This window comes from Rhipicephalus sanguineus, chromosome 3 (assembly GCF_013339695.2).
Source record: "Rhipicephalus sanguineus isolate Rsan-2018 chromosome 3, BIME_Rsan_1.4, whole genome shotgun sequence".
Lineage (NCBI taxonomy): Eukaryota > Metazoa > Arthropoda > Arachnida > Ixodida > Ixodidae > Rhipicephalus > Rhipicephalus sanguineus.
This window is the reverse complement of record NC_051178.1, coordinates 198,030,008-198,046,391: the sequence shown is the minus strand read 5'-3', so window position 1 is coordinate 198,046,391 and position 16,384 is coordinate 198,030,008. Positions and strand designations below refer to the sequence as shown.

The following is a 16,384-nucleotide window of genomic DNA, read 5'->3' as shown; positions in this document are numbered from 1 at the left end:
AAGTAGGCGCGTTTATTTATTGTGTCGTCATTCGTTGCCATTTTTTCTTTTTCTGCAATTCACACATTTACTGCTCCTTTCACAGCAGCTCCGTATGCTGCGCAGTCTAGTTTCCTGAATAGTATTCTTCGAGACTCAACGCAATATATGGGTCGATCATACATGCAAATATATCGCCCATGACATTATGTAAAGCGTCGGACAGCGCTGTTCAGCATTTACGACCAGCCATGTCGTGCTAGAGGCGACGAAAATCCGACGTTATGGGACAGCGCAGCACGCTTTCCTTACGGGCGAACTGCTTTTTGGACTTCGTTCTAGCCGTTAATAACAGTAAAAGTAGGAAAAAAAGAAGGAAGCTTTCTGCAGGGGCCTCACTTCTAAACGCATTATTTTCGGTGGACGGTTTAGAACGCGTGCTTTCTTAGATGAAAAAGGCGAACTTTCGCCGATGATGTCGTTTTGTAGATGACGAAAGGAGCATACAAAAGGCCGTATATCGGGCAAACTGGCGAGCGAAGTGCAAATACGCTGCTGAACAAACAGAAAAATAACAATGATCACGTTCAGTGGTCAGGTTGGACTTAAAGAAATGGCAAAATGCTTTGGATGTGGCACCATGCAGGTACCTTTAGCGACTGGAAGAAAAAAGATGCTTGATCCAGTGCTCACATTTTATTCGAAGCGGTATGCTATAGTGATTGCACGTTCATTGACACATCTGGAATCCAAATGGCGGTTAAGCGATGAAGCACGACAACGTGAAGCTGTTTCAGCGATGCAGTTGTGCTGCTTTCGATGCAGCTATGGTAAGAATGACTTTCGAACCTCGGAAGTAGCTCTGTCCTATAGAGCCTGGCAGCCTGGGAAGTTTCCCATCGACAGGGAAGTTGTGCGTATTGTTGGTGTTGTAATGCTACAACCCCATTGAAGAATAAACTTGCGTGATTCAGTGTTGCATAAATTTGTTACGTTAAAAGGCGCGTGCGTCGTGGACACTGTCGAGTTTCCCTCCTGCGAAGTTTTTCAATTTTGCACCTGTATAGATACACGCACACATACAAACGAACGTACGAACATACGTAAAGTAAGGTTGACTCCCGCCTGCCCCCTCCCCCGGAAAAAATGTCTGGCTGCGCTCCTTATTCCAGTGAACGAATTGTGGATTTAATAATATTGCCCAAATAAACATTCGCGCTGTTGCAATCCACAACGCCGAACGAATGCGGAATGCAACAAGATTAATTGTTTCTTTGGAGACAGTCGTACAACCTACACGATAAGGCAAAATGTCTCTTTTGCCTCCTCCTTATCTTAGTGGGTATTGTTGCACGCGCTGGCGTTTGCCGTTTCTGCCACTCCTGTCGACTCGTTTTCTGACTCGGTTTCTTTCTATGTTTTCGAATTTCATTACGTGGACCGTGCGACAGGCCCGAGACCGACCTTGTGTTTGGTGCCGACGAGCCTGACGTCAACAAGCATGTGGGAAGCCTGGTGCTCACCAACACCTCGGACAGCCACGTCGCGTTCAAGGTACGGCGCGCTTTTGTTGCTTCACTGGCGTAGCTTTTCATTAAGACTAAATTGCATGTAAGTAAAATTGCCAATGAGCAGAATTTAGGCGTACTTATCGGTTGGGCTGAAGAAATCTTGTTGAGGTGTAACCTTCGTTGCAGTCTAGACGGAGACGTTCAGGGGCAGATGGAGGCTTCAAGTGATGAAATGTCGTTGAACAGGAAGGGTCTCTGGAGGCAACGTTCCGACAAGTGGGCATGCCTCCTTGTCGAAACGTTGCCTCTAACGCCATTCGTTGTTAGGCGAATTTTCGTCACTGGTTGCAATGAAGGCATATAAGATTGGCTGCGTTCAAAACACAAGCGAGCGTGTGTGTGTGCGTGCGCGCACACACGCACACACATGCACACACACACACGCAGACACACACGCACACGCACACACGCACACACACACACATACGCACGCACGCACACGCACACACGCACACACACACACACACACACACACATACGCACGCACGCACACACACATACGCACGCGCGCACACACACGCGCGCGCGCACACACGCACACGCACACACGCACACACACGCACGCACGCACACACACACACACACGCACACACACACACACGCACACACACACACACAGAGAGAGAGATAATGGACTCGTAGGGCAGGATGCTTTGTTCGCTTGTGTGTGTGTGCGTGTGCGTGTTGCTTGGCTTATAGGTTGCCAAAAGAGGAAACATTTGACGTAGGGATCGTCATCACGAACGAGGATGGGCGTGCAAACGCGGACACAGAAGAGAACATCACAATGCAAACAAATGTTGTGTTGTCTCGTTCTTGTCTCTTGTGTCCGTATTTACACACCAACTTTCTTTCGTGATGAATTCTTACTATAACTAGATCAACTTTCTATCATTCCAGGGATCTTTGAATAGCGAAGTCTACAAATCTACAAATTTTTATTTCTCAATGTTACTTTCAGATTAAGACAAACAACATCGACGGATACAAGGTGAAGCCTTTCTTTGGGATCATTCCACTTAACAGCACCGTGAGCGTCAATGTGGCCCAAAATCCAGGTACGTAATTTAGAGAAAATATGCGTCATCGCATCGTCGTCATAAAGGGGGCACTCTTGAGAAGCTATTTTACATATATAGGACTTAATCAGAGGGAAAGAAAAATGTCTTGCGTGGCAATATTTCTGGCACGCTTTCGTGAGGCGACCATGATGGCCGAATTTCGTTAGGGGCAAAAAAGAACAAAAAAAAAATCGTGTGCTTAGGTATAGGTTCACGTTGAAGAGCTCCAGGTGGCCTAAATTAATTCAAAGTCCCCCCATGAGGCATGCCTCATAGCCTAATCCTAGTTCCTGGGCCTAAACATGCAGTATTTAATTTTCAATTTTTAATAAAGACTTCATAAACTACTATATCAAAACAAAATTTGCGCTGAAGCTGCGTTTAACACCTCAGCATGAATAAAAATGCAGGGTGTTCTGACTTAGTCTAGCTTGAAGGCTTTATTTTGACACTCATATTCAAATCGATAAATGCTGCCACGATTGAACCGCTTGAGAGACTTGGTCGAAACTTATTAGTTTGAGAATGACGAACATTCTAAATAGCTCTCACGAATGTGACGACTGGGAAGAACGTTTTTACGTAAATCATTAATTATTGTGAACTCTTATTAACTAGAATGCAACTAACTGTTGACTGCTCGTCTCTTGTACTGTTTGCTTTCTATGATAGTTACCCAGTGAAATGTCCGGCTCATAAAATGAAAAAAAGAAGTTTGCTAGTTAGAACGCATGTTCTGAACTTCGTAATCTCATCTTACCGATAGGGGTCAAAACTCAAAAGTGCACACGTTGCAGAATTACGGTTTTTGCATCTTGCCGGAGTTAGCGTCGGGACCAAACCTTTCTTGTAATTGAAATTGTTTTATTTGCCATCATGTATAATTACAGACACGGAATGGGCATAAAAAGAATCCTCAAACAGTTCGCAGCATAAAAACAGTCCTCCATCAGCTTGACGTGTTTACAACCCTTTCTTATAAGGCAGGGAGGAACATCACATATGCGTACATATATACATGTATACATACATATAGCAGTATACATATGCTTCAATAAGTTTCGCGCTGACGCTTTTCTCTATAGTGGCAACAAAATAAAAAAAAAATGACAAGATAATATACATAGAAACCGTATACATCGGTTTTAGTTCTTCAGGAGAGGCCGTGAAAAGATCAAATCGTGCCGAATTAGAATAGTTTAACAGTTTAGGCGCTGCAAGTTCCCTCCAAACTTACGCCGAGCTGCCCTAATTTAAGTTTGTCGCTTGTACTTGACCAGAAATGTCACTATGAAGTTCATACTCTCAACCGCGTCGCCTCTTGCACACAATTTTTTGTTAGTTTAACGGCGACCGCTAACGTGATTGGATGCATTAACCGGTCGAGCGACGAAGAAGAACGGCTATTGGGGCTAGTTGGTAGAGCGGTGCGACTCTACCGACGCAAGCCACCGGAAATGTCCCTCGGGCTTAAGCGCGTTCCTTTGATCTCGCCATGCTGCAGGCTCGGAGTTCCACGCATCGGACAAGCTGCTCATCATGACCACGGGGATCGAGACGCTGGACATCAGCCCCCGCGAGCTCATTGACCACTGGAGATCCGTCGCTAAGGACAACATCAAAGAGCACCGGTGAGTGAGACCAAAAGGACAAAGAGACGCTGTTCGTCTCAAGGGCGTTCCAATGGTCCAGCGATTTCGTACACACTTGTAGCGGCTAAGGAAGTGACGGTTTAGAGTGGCCCTTTTGTTTACATATATATATATGCGCAAGTGTTTCCTTTACTGTTGCAGAAAAACCGATGCGTTCACTTAACATTTGTTGCTGTCGTCTTTGAGTCGCTGAGGCTTGTACGAGTACCATAAGGTGAAACGCCACAATAATTGTTTTTAGCTATAGTAGCGCACTGAAACAGGACACAAGAAAGACAACGCACACACATACATACACACACAGCGCTACCATAGTTATCAAAAATGTGCCACATCAAAAGACCGCTTTGCAACTTTTGTAGAAATTCGCGGCTGAGCAAAAACCAGGGTTGGTAATAGTGCTCTTGCTTGGGTCTTTGATACAGCGAATAATAATAATAATAATAATAATAATAATAATAATAATAATAATAATAATAATAATAATAATAATAATAATAATAATATAATAATAATAATAATAATAATATCTGGAGTTTTACATGCCACAACGATATCATTATGAGGCACGCCGTAGTGGAGGGTTGTGGGAATGTCAACGATCTGGTGCTCTTTAACGTGCAGATACAGCGAATATGTGTTTGCTTTGAGCTATTAGCAACAGTCATAGTACCGTGGACTAATTGAAGAAAAGCAAGACGCAAAAGCGAGGAAGCATAGTGTTCACGTGAATGAGTTTACAATTTTATAACGCCAAGAATAAGTAACTTTTTGTATAACAAAGGCGCCGCCCTCACCTTTTTGTATAACCGCCCTCACTTCACCCGCCTCCACCACACTCATCGTCTTTGCATTGCCGTCAAGCATTGCCGTGAAGCCTCCTTCCAAACCGAAATTCGCGTGTAACTCGTATCCCGACTTTTATTTAGTGCGGGGGCTATGCTCAAGAACACTTTATACGAAGCGCAACTTTGGTAACCTTTCAGCAGGTGGTCCTGCCTCCGTCAGAGTAAACTCATCAGGTAACACTGGCGAGGGCAGAACCACTTGCCAATATACGATAGTCAAGTTGCGTTTCGCTCACCTGCAATATCCTTCACTGACTGCATATGCTACTGAATCATATTGCCACGCGTGCTTCTATTGCTATTTTTATGTAACCGGTCCGTTACACGTATAACCACTGCCTTGCACAAACCACGACCGAATGTCTGGGAACCTTCCAGATTATTTTAGAACCTTCTGATAGGCCTGAGCGCGCAAACGCGAACAACGGAGTATATTCTGGAACTAACGCGGCCACCAGCGATAAGGCTCGAATGTTCGATGCCACATGAATAAATGCCGACGCGTTTTACCGCAGATGAAGTTACTCGGCGGCCGACACTCTGTTCGCCGCTGTCGTTGTGCAGCGGGTGTTAGTGCTTTAACTTTTCATTTCCTGGGCACAAGTTCGCCCGAATAAAAGTTTCCCCTTGAACACGCTGACTGCTACCTTCGTCAACGTCACGACCACGCGACAATATGTAGCCATCATTTTAACAGCGCACAAAAGGATGGGACAAAGGAAGAGAAGATACAGACAAACGAAGAGAACGAGCGCTCTTCCTTTGTTCAGCGCTTGTCCTGTATCTTCCATTGTCCCGTCCTTTTGTGCGCTGTTAAAATAACGTATGCCAACTAGCACACATATCGACGCTTATACATAGCCTCCAACGAGTAGTCACAACGATAACAGACGTAAACGCTTTGTGGGTGCCTGCATTTACGTTACTGATACTTTTCGTATATGTGCCATGGCGAGCAGTCTCCGCTGCGTCAACGTGTCGGGCACGGCCTCCAACAAGCCGACTTCCGAGCTGAAAGACGTGACCTCGCGATCCGGAACCACGGGCCCGCGCCATCCGGGCATCGGCAAGGAGAAGTCGTACCAGTCGTTCTGTCCACCCAAGCCCGCTTCTCCTGGCACCTCCACGCAGCTCGAGATCATCCAAGACGTCGTCGGTGAAGTACAGAGCAAGGTACGTGACACACTCCGCCAAGTCACAGGGCCCCTTATGCATTCGCCTAAGACGACTCGAAAGCGAAAGCCGTCCTCTTTCTCTTTTCAGTCGATGTGTTGATCCTCCCCCGCCCACTCCAAAAGCTTTCTGCATTTCACATGGTTTTGCATTGCCTCCGTGATCGGAGGCGTTGCAATCTTTCTGCACCTCACCTGGTTTTGCGCTGCCTCCGTGATCGGCCCACCTTCGACCAAGCGATGATGTCGTGTGATGACGTCATCAGGTGACGTCAGGTTGTGTGACACTATAGTGACGTTATGATGACGTCACAAATTTTGGCGATCTGTTACGGCATCACGACGTCATATGACGGCGTCATCACGTGATGGTTTTGTTGCATCGCTCTGTTGACGCCGGCGCCGCGGGACAACGGTTGACGTCGACGGTCAATCTTCACGTTTGATGAGGCATCTAAGGCTTTCGCCTTAAATTAACGCCTGCATTACTGCAGAGCACTGGCAAAGTTTTATACCAGGGCAGCGTAAGGTGCAACTCTGAGATTGACTTAGGAACCACCAATCGTGAATGATATTCAGATTACACTAGGCGATAGCGTTACCAGTACTGTTCAGCATTATATTTGGCTGGGCTGGGCTGCATGTTGTCAACGTTCATAGCGCTAGGCGGAGGCGACGGACCTCAACAACTATAGGCTCTTGTGCGGAGCTAATATTGCGTTTCCTTTTAAGGCGAAAGCCACAGATGCCTCATCAAACGCGAGAATTGACCGACGTCCAGCGGCGTCGGCGTCAACATGAGTGATGCAAAGAAAACATCACGTGATGACGTGACCAGATGACGTCATCACAACGTCACAGATCGCCAGAATTCGCGACGTCATCAGAACGCCACATGTTGACGTCCCCTCATGACATAATCGCTTTGTAAAAGGTGGGCCGATCACGGAGGCACTGCAACCAGGTGAGGTGCGGAAAGCTTGCAACGCCTCCGATCATGGAGGTAGCGTGAAACCACGTTAGGTGCGGAAAGGTTTAAGTGGGCGGCGGGGCAAAATCAGCACATCGACTGAGAAGAAAAAGATGGCTTTCGCCTTCGAGTCGTTTTAGCTGAATTCATAAGGGACCCTGTGATTTTTTAAACTCCGCGGAACGTACTGGGGCGCAGTGTTCTTTCTAAAACAAAGCTTCTCTTCAGCATGCATGAGAGGCGCTGGAAATCGAGAGAACTTTTAGGAAAAAGAACGAAGAGTTCGACATGAGGCCACTGCGTGGTGTGAGCGCGGCCCTGATTGAAACATCAAAGAAGCCGTGGCCCTACGCTTCCGATTTGGAAATGAAGGATGGCGGGTCTGCCAGATAATTTTCTACGGCGACGTTTGCAGTTCGTGTTACTTTGCAAGCTTAATCATGTGGTTAGCAGGTCGCACAACGAGACCGTATTCGTCGACAACTTGAAACAGAGAAACGAAGCCCAGTTGCAAGAACAGGTACTTTATTCTTCAAATTGTATACTTCGACTAGGTGGTTGATCTGAAAGTCTCCTGATTAGCGCAGATGGAAGAGCGAACACCGCAAAGCGTAATATGCTTTCGAGGCATAAGAACTATATACATATGAGAATCTCGTGCAAAAATAGTTTGAATATGAGCCTTGTAAAGGTAAGGGCAGTCGGTAAATACCTCTTTCGTAAAGGGTCTAATGAGCCGACGAGTGATCACTTCTATCTCCTGCTTCAAAGTATAATAGATAAGGAATAACTCATTTGATCTCGGCGCAGTGGTTCAATAAGGGTTTGTGAAATGGAAATGCCGGAATGAACATGTAGCAATATCACTGACAGACGGGCGTGTCGATACTGATTCATTCTTGGAAGAGTGCGATACGAGGAACGCCGATGCAAGAACGTTCACTGTACGCGCGAATTCACGACTGGCTTATTAATAAGAAAACATACATGTACATAGTTCAGCATTTCAAAAGCCGCCCGGGGGGGAAATGCGAAAAATTGATGCGAAAACTGCTAACGCTGTATACATAATGGCACGACAACAGGTAAGTACCTGATCTTACCTAGGACTAAATGGGATCCCTGCCATGCTGCGCAAGTTCGAAACGCGTAAAGGAATATATTCTAGAATGAAATTCAGTATAACTGATTATGCTCAAAAGCTAATTGATACGAGCTGCCTAAGTAAGTAAACTATTTATCTGATAGTGTGATGGAAGACTGACTAGCACACGCTTCTACCATGTTTCTGATATGGAAGACACCTACTATATCTCGGAGTTCGCCTGCGGGATGTTTGGATACCGTGTTCGCATGCCCTGTTAACCAGGTCTTGCTAACTATATCCAGGAAACCAGATAACCAGAAAACCAGTGTCCCGGCTACAACTAGCACTTTACTGAAGACCTCGTAAAAGTACCACTTATTCGTTTAATTGTTCCATCTTTATGGACAACGCTCGTAAATCCACGTACCATTGCGTAAGATTAAGATTATGTACTTACATTTCGTTTTGACAGTAAGTATACAATGCCAGCAGTTTTATATAAACGTTTCACATACACCACTAGGCGTAATGTCGAGGTGTTACATGTTTGTTTTTCTGATGATAAACAAGTTGTGAGTTTCCGAATGTAGTGTCTGTTCTTTCCTTACGTTCTCGGCCCTTATAGCGCAATTTTTTCAAAAATTAAGAGTGAACACTTTTGACATAGAACACGACCTTCTTTCCGCCACAAGATGGGAAAATATCTGCCGTATCGATTTCCAGGCAATTGAAATCTATGTTTATTTCTTTACGGTGTTAGCGTTCTTGTTTGCTTAGCCAAAATATAATCAGAACTGCGAAATATTACGATTTAAGTAAATTGGACATAATGTGCACCTTTGCTTATCTTTCTCTGGAATTCACCAATCTGCCAGTCTTTAGGCTCTCTTAAGTTAGGACACAATCGTATACAGTGAAACATCGGTGATACGAATCTCCCGGGACCACCAAAAATATTCGTATCATCCGAAATTCGTATCACCAGAAAGCTTGGAAAATTAGCATGCGACAAATGAAAGCTGCCGGACATTTTCATTTATTGATTTTCAAGGCCGCAGCAATGTCAGGAAGAACCCTGAACGATTGTCAGTTAGGTTTTTAGATGTCGGCAACCATGCCAGCACCATAGGTCGGCAAAAAATGTGGAGCTCACTCAGACTTACTCATGAAATATATTTTGCCCTTAGAGGTCACTTGTACTCAGACTCACAAACATTTTCCTCAGCAGGACTCACTTGGACTCAGACTCACCAAATTATTACTCACTCGGACTCACTCAGACTCACGGCTCTATCTGAGTCTGAATGAGTCTGCTCATGAGTGCGTTAGCGTATAATTGGCTTTGTCGACCATGGTGTCAATGCTCTTTCACACCAATGTCTCGCATAATTAGTGCTCTACTTGGCGCCTTTTGGTAACGTACCTTTAGATATTGGTTATCGGTGGTTGCAATCCAGTAAGGATAATTTTATTGAAAGGGATGACCCATATGAAATATTTTTATCAAGAACTTCCTGTGAAAGAGCTTCCGGGGACAGGTCTTGGCACCTCCCCCGCCCGCCCCCTCTGTAATTCACGCCTCTGATCAATTGATCTGGCGTATGAACTCCACTTCTTGGAAGTATCTGTGAGTCGACGGGAGTATAAACGTGAGCCGACATAAGGCTGATAGTAATGCTTAAGTGGTGTAGATAGAACGATAGGTCGGCAAAAAGGTAAGGAGCTCACTCAGACTCACTCAAGAAATATATAGAGCTCACTCAGACTCACCAACGTTTTCCTCAACGAGACTCACTCCGACTCAGACTCACTAAAATTTTTCTCAACCGGACTCACTCGGACTCAAGCTCACCAAAATATTACTCACCCGGACTCACTCAGACTTAGACTCATGGCTCGATCTGTGTCTGAGTGAGCCTGAATGAGTCGACTCATGAGTGAGTTTGCCGACCTATGACCAGCACTCGTAAATATACGGCCCGTACGCGCGTATTTAATTATTGAACCAGGTGCGTTGTGACCCGCGACAGCAGTAGCCCCTTCCAAATTTTAGTATGCTTTTTAGCATAACAGCGGAGTAGTGCAGCGAAAGTAGTGCAGCGAAAGAAGCGCTTTGACGCGATGGATCAAGGCCACAAAATTACAAAACCACGGTCATGTGTTATGATTTTTGTTATCACGGGGGTGTTTTGGATGTTTTCTGGGAGATTTACGGCCGTTCCCGCACAAGTGCGACCTCAACGGTCGCACATGTTGACATTGTGAGGCCTGACTCCTTCGCCAAGACCGTCCTCGCCTTCTTTCGGTCCTCGTCCACCTTCCATAGGATGCCTGATGCACGAGGCAGGCACGTGTAAACACAGTACAATGACAGCTGCCCGCATCGACGCGTTAGAAAAAAAGTCACAGTTTCGCCGCAAGGGCGAAGCAATGAATGCGATAGCAAGAAATTAATGCTATACGAAGTGAGGCTCGCCAGTGGATACTCTCAGTTTGAACAGCGTTCCTGTTGCAAAGGCGGCCGAAGCAGCGAAGGAAACTAGCGTGCTTCAACTGTCGAGCTGTGACACTTGATAGTTCGCGCTCATCTTCTGTTTGTTCGTTTAGCGGCGTCCCTTCAGCTCGAGTGACTTTCGTACGCTCGGTAACATGAGCGCGGACATCACGGTGAAAGCGTGAAACATTCCTCTTCTCTCACCGCGAGAAAACCGCGCGAGCAGACAACGGAAGGGCAATGTTCTCGCTGCGCAAATATAAGAAGCGAGCGAGCTCGACGACGACTGTTAAATGCGCCCGTCGCGCTGCTAGCGCCATCTCGCTGGTAATGAAGAAAGCTTATTATCGCCTGCCGTCTGTGAGTCCGTCCAGCGGTAAAGGGTATGTATATAACGCTCGCCGTTAGCTACGTGGAGGATCTGCGTTTCGTGGCGTAGTGGATAGCGCCACTCGCTGCGGAACAAGAGGTCCCTGGTTCGATTCCGCGCTTCGGAAGCATTTTTCTGAATTATTTTTCTTTGGGGCTTTTATATATATATACATACTTATACATATACGGTGCATGACGGCGACGGCGACGGCAAAATCCAGCCGAGACTGTCCATATAATTGCTATCGCAATAAAAAAACATGGCGCTAATGTCCTCTGTAATCTAAACGCGAAGGCTCACGGAGGCACATAAGAGCCTCAAAGATTCGCGCACACAATCTCGGAGGCCGTGACGCGTCTCTGAAGGTTTATTCTGACCATAAGAAAAGTTTTTTTCTCACACCGTGCTTCTGACGATTTGGCGGTGCGGCGCGCATGCCCACGCTTGCGTTCCCACGCTCGCACGTGCTTGGCGCGTCTTCCGCGACAGCGTGGACAGCACCTCTTCGTACCTGGGCGGTAGCGTACGTTCGTATCAAACGTCGCTGGGTGAAAATCGGTTCGCAACAACCGTACTCCATTACATTGCAGGCCAATGGACCTTGGCCGGGGCCAACGCAAAATTCGTATCACCCCGAAATTCGTATGAGCTGTGATCGTTTCACCGAGGTTTCACTGTAATTTAGCGAGTGTTTAGTTATCATTAAACCACGCAGTGTTGTTGTACAGCAGTGATGTATCTTTTAGAAAAGGATCACGTGGGTACGACGCTTTGCTAGATGTATCGTTGTGACACAGTCACCTAATGGCTCCTTCTAGACGTTTTATATAGAGGGTAATGTCACTCACGACTCCTACCTTCTGGCATCCCTGCTTAGTCGTGCGCACGAGGGGGCAAGGAAGAAGGAGGGAGGGCTGCAGCCTCCCCTAATCATCTGAAGGGGGACGCCAATTCGGTCCCATACCTTTACTCAGCCAGACCTTTCACGCCATTTCTGGATGCGCAGGGTTACGACCACGCGTGTTTTTTGATAATAATGACGACCGAAGGCCCTTGGTAGTGAATCCAAAGAACAGTTTACTTCCTAACTTTACCCCCTGAAAGGCGAGGCCTATGGTAGGCCGTCGTGAGAAGCGTGCCATCACTTCATTTTCATTTTTGCATCCCCGGTGGAGATTGTTTTGTTTTTTCGGACTCGACAAGAGGAGGCTGGTGATGGGGGCTAATGGAGAACCGTACACACGCCTATGCTCCTGCTCGAGCCATAACACCACTCCATTCTTTCTTCTCGGTGATCATCATAAACCCCGTTGATCCAACTAAATAACTGTCAAACCGAGTACGAAAGTAGGGCAATTGTCCGAGGGGCTCGTTTTTTTCTGTGTTATACACAACTAACGTGCTACACGACAAAACGACAGACAGTTGAGCGAAGGAAAGCATAGGGCACATTTCTTTAACTGTACTGTAATGATACTCACTTAAATTGAAAGAAATTAAAGTGAACGCGGTATCTGTCCGCTAAAATTTGCCCTATTGAACTTGTAGGGCGTTGGAGGGAAACGTCCTGCTTTACTTCACTGGACGGTAACGTTTTATCCTGCTCCTACTAAGATGGCGGCCACGGCCGCCATCTTAGGGTGGGTACGGCTTCACTCTTGAGGCATAATTTCTAGTCCAGCAATTCTTTTTAAACATCCTTGATTTTAAACAAGTGCATTAAAAAAACGAGTAAAAAAATGTCACGCTCGCTATGTTTTGTTCTCAACAGCTTGGCGAGGTGTACCAGGAAGTGAACGCCATCTCTCGACGCCAGGATCACTTCAGTTACGCCTTGTTCGCTGCCTTGTTTCTGCTCGTTACGAACCTCCTGATGCTCTTCGTCGTCAAGAACTGCCAGTCGGCCACCGAGTGGTACTGCTAAGAAATCCCCGCTGCGTTGTAGACGGCCTGGACACATCTGAACAGTGTGAACTGCACAGTCCCAAACCAGGGATGAACTGGCCCAGGCGTTTGGACGAAGACCAACATGCCTGACCGGGAAATGTGGAGCGAAAAACAAACACACACACACAGAAGGGAGCGCACCTGCGACACTGCTCACCTAGTCGTTCTTTTCTTTCTTTCTTTTTTTTTTGCTGCCTATAAAAACTTGGAACTGTCAAATTTTTTTTTATTTTTGTGTGTTCATGCGCACCCCAAATAAACATAGACCTGTATAAAGGTTGTTGACTGTTAACATGTAAAATATGTTCATGTAAACTTCTTAGGGTATGAGATCAATGTTATAACACGTTTTTATTGCATTGTTTTGGTTGACATTGTTATTTGTAAAGGGTGTTTATTTTCAGATATTCTAATGAGGGCGACGTACAGGAAGGCATTCGCCGTGTTTTTCTCCCAATGCCTGATGTTAGTCGTCCTTATCTTTATATTTGTCTTACGGCAATGTTTCTATATTGAATAAAGTTTTCTGAATGTTTTGTCAAGTTCTTCGAATGCCTTCATGCATCGATGTTCTATATTTAGTGTTACCGCAAAATTTAAACAAGGTGGCGATGAGGGCTTGTTGGGCATACGTTGCGTACGCTTGGGCGGGCTGTCTTGAGAAAACAGGAAAAGCTTGAAAGATGTACACAAAGCGCAAAATAACAACTGTTTTATTCCAGCACGAACTGTGGTACATTTATACACAAAGTGAAACAAAAAATGGGCGGACTATTCAAAAAACGTGAAAAGGGTAATGTTCAGCTCCCAAAAAGCGCGTTCTATCACTTCAAGGCGTTCGGCGCATGCGTACAATGTAACTCGTAACGGTCAATGCGCAAGTGCGCGTTATCTCGTGTTATCGCCGAAGTCAGTTGACCTTACGCGGGGCATATTTGAATGCAGCGATTGGCGGTGCACTTGTAGAGTAGTATAGAAGTCGCAAAATATCTATGCGTTTGCCTTGAACTAGCTTTGCTTGCTCTGTAGAACATCAGTATATCAACGCTATGTCTCCACCCTTCGTACAGGCACGGGTGTACTGTGTTCAGGGGCCGTGGCGTCCGCGATTGGCACCAGCAGCGCACGGCGCGCTGCCGGTGATCGCGGAGGCCACGCAGGGACCCCGTTATTGCCTTTCGGCCGTGGCTTTCGATTCAAGTCGGGGTAGTTCATCGGTTACTCGACCAGTCTTCGCGTTACTCGAGGTTGAATGTCGTAAAGAGTTTTTATAAGAGTTGGAGCTTTTATCCTGCGCTCTGCAGAGAAGTATGCGGCATGACTTTCTACGAAACGGTGTCCGTTATATGAGGGGGTTTTCCGATCATTGTGACACTAGAGGTACGACATTGATGTCATGAAGTGCGAGGATAAGATTAATTTATAAAAAAATAATCCTCTGTAAAATATTCACGTGCTGCAAGCTGTAGGTTGTAAAAAATGTTTCCCAATGACCTAAGCTAATGTTGGCATAACCTCCAAGGGACTTATCTAACGATTGGACACAAGGTTGCCTTCAGATGAGCCTTGCCATTCGAGGGCACGTAACATAAGACAGTGAGATATCCGCTCGTTCTACACGTGCTGAGGAAACACACCGCTGGAGCAGGCAAGTGCAGTCACTGCTTTATTCGTGAAATGTCCGTGGGACGTGAAATGAAAACGAATGCCCTGTGCTGCGCTTCTCTGTTCCCGAATCCCCCTCTCTCTACACGAAAAAAAAAAATATGAAAGTTTCGAAGACGCACCGGAAGGTGACGGAAAACGCTGCACTTTTTTTTTAGCAACAACATTACGCATTTGCTACGCTGCGCACGTCATTTCGTTTTGCTGCCAGTGTGCCCGAATGTGACTTGTGTCTTGAGCAGAGGATGTGAATGATGTCAGCTTCTCAAAAAGTGGGCACGGTGATGCTGAACGCAAGGCGTGTTGACCTATTTGCCCATATGCGCTGTGCCTGACAAGGAAGTACTCGAGGTTAGACAGTAATATAGCTAAGCTAGCAAACGAACGTCGGCTGTGACGTATACCTTGTTTTCGGTTCGAAATGAATGCTTCGCGAGTATATATATCAATAAACAAAGCAGACTTATCATAGCTATTCGATACCAAAAACGCGCTCGCAAACATTAGTGGTAAGCGAAGCGAATATTAGCGGTCTTGCTGCATGGCTCATAGTTTTCTTTTTTTTTTCTTTTGTCAATGGTGTCCATTTCGCAGATGTCGCCTGATACTCATACATTACGGAATGGCGGAAAACACCAGGTAAAATATACATGCCTCGATTCGGACACAAATCCAGATTCCATTTAAATTAAATTACAGACACAAGTACGGGGAGACAAATATGTAGTTACTGGTCGTGAATGTTTGTCATTGCTTCACCTCTATGCACGTAACGCGTTCCAGTATTACGCTGTCATCAAGACCTAGTGAATCTCGCTTTCAAATTACACGCGATTCATCGGAATATGCGTCAAAACTCGAAAAGCAAGGTATTAAAGCTACTTTCCTCATGCGGCGGTCGGGCTTGGCCTGACTGTCCCAAAGTGGGAGCGCCCCGCTGCGAACAGAGTCGCGCACCTCAGGATTTTTTAGTAAAGTTCTGCATCCATCCATCCTGAATTGTTGAATACTAACATAGTTCTACGGAGGGAAATATGGACGCACAACACCTTCACGCGTAACTACTTTCATTTATGTTCAGCGGTGCCCTGTTCGAGGCGACCGACCAAGTAGAGAGTATCTACAAGAGTAGTCGAAACGAAAAGGCTGCAAAATGGCTCGTTATATATCAGGCATAACATTTCGCACCAACAAATCAGGCACAATCGAAACCGTTACTTTCTTCCCATTGTATGTTACATCGCAGTTTTCACGCCTTTGGCGTAGAAGTGTCGCCCGAATGCCAAGACAGGTTCATAATAATAATTTTTGGAGTTTTACGTCCCAAAACCACGATATGATTATGAGAGACGTCGTAGTGGAGGGCTCCGGAAATTTCGACCAACGGGGGTTCTTTAACGTGCACCTATATCTGAGCACACGGACCTGTAGCATTTTGCCTTCATCGAAATCCGGCCACCGCGGGCGGGATTTGATCCCGTGACCTTCGGGTCAGCAGTGAAGCACACCAAAGCGTCGAAGCCGTGACCAGAAAAGCACCTTCGCGAGCACAATCACATCAATAC

At 46.0% G+C, this 16,384-nt stretch overlaps 2 protein-coding genes across 2 annotated transcripts in view; one reads left to right on the top strand and one right to left on the bottom strand.

Annotated features, from left to right (window-relative positions):
* Positions 1-13,699, top strand: part of LOC119388022 (motile sperm domain-containing protein 2) — a 54,524-nt gene extending 40,825 nt beyond the window's left edge. The window contains exons 10-14 of the mRNA XM_037655628.2: positions 1,431-1,533; positions 2,512-2,608; positions 4,116-4,242; positions 6,071-6,284; positions 12,979-13,699. Coding sequence (XP_037511556.1) covers positions 1,431-1,533; positions 2,512-2,608; positions 4,116-4,242; positions 6,071-6,284; positions 12,979-13,131 — 694 coding nt within the window. The 3' untranslated portion in view covers positions 13,132-13,699. The remainder of the gene's footprint in view (positions 1-1,430; positions 1,534-2,511; positions 2,609-4,115; positions 4,243-6,070; positions 6,285-12,978) is intronic.
* Positions 13,372-16,384, bottom strand: part of LOC119388021 (uncharacterized) — a 45,139-nt gene continuing 42,126 nt past the window's right edge. Inside the window, exon 8 of the mRNA XM_037655625.2 lies at positions 13,372-16,384. This exon is cut by the window's right edge and continues 1,524 nt beyond it. The gene's annotated coding sequence lies outside the window, so the exon portion shown is untranslated.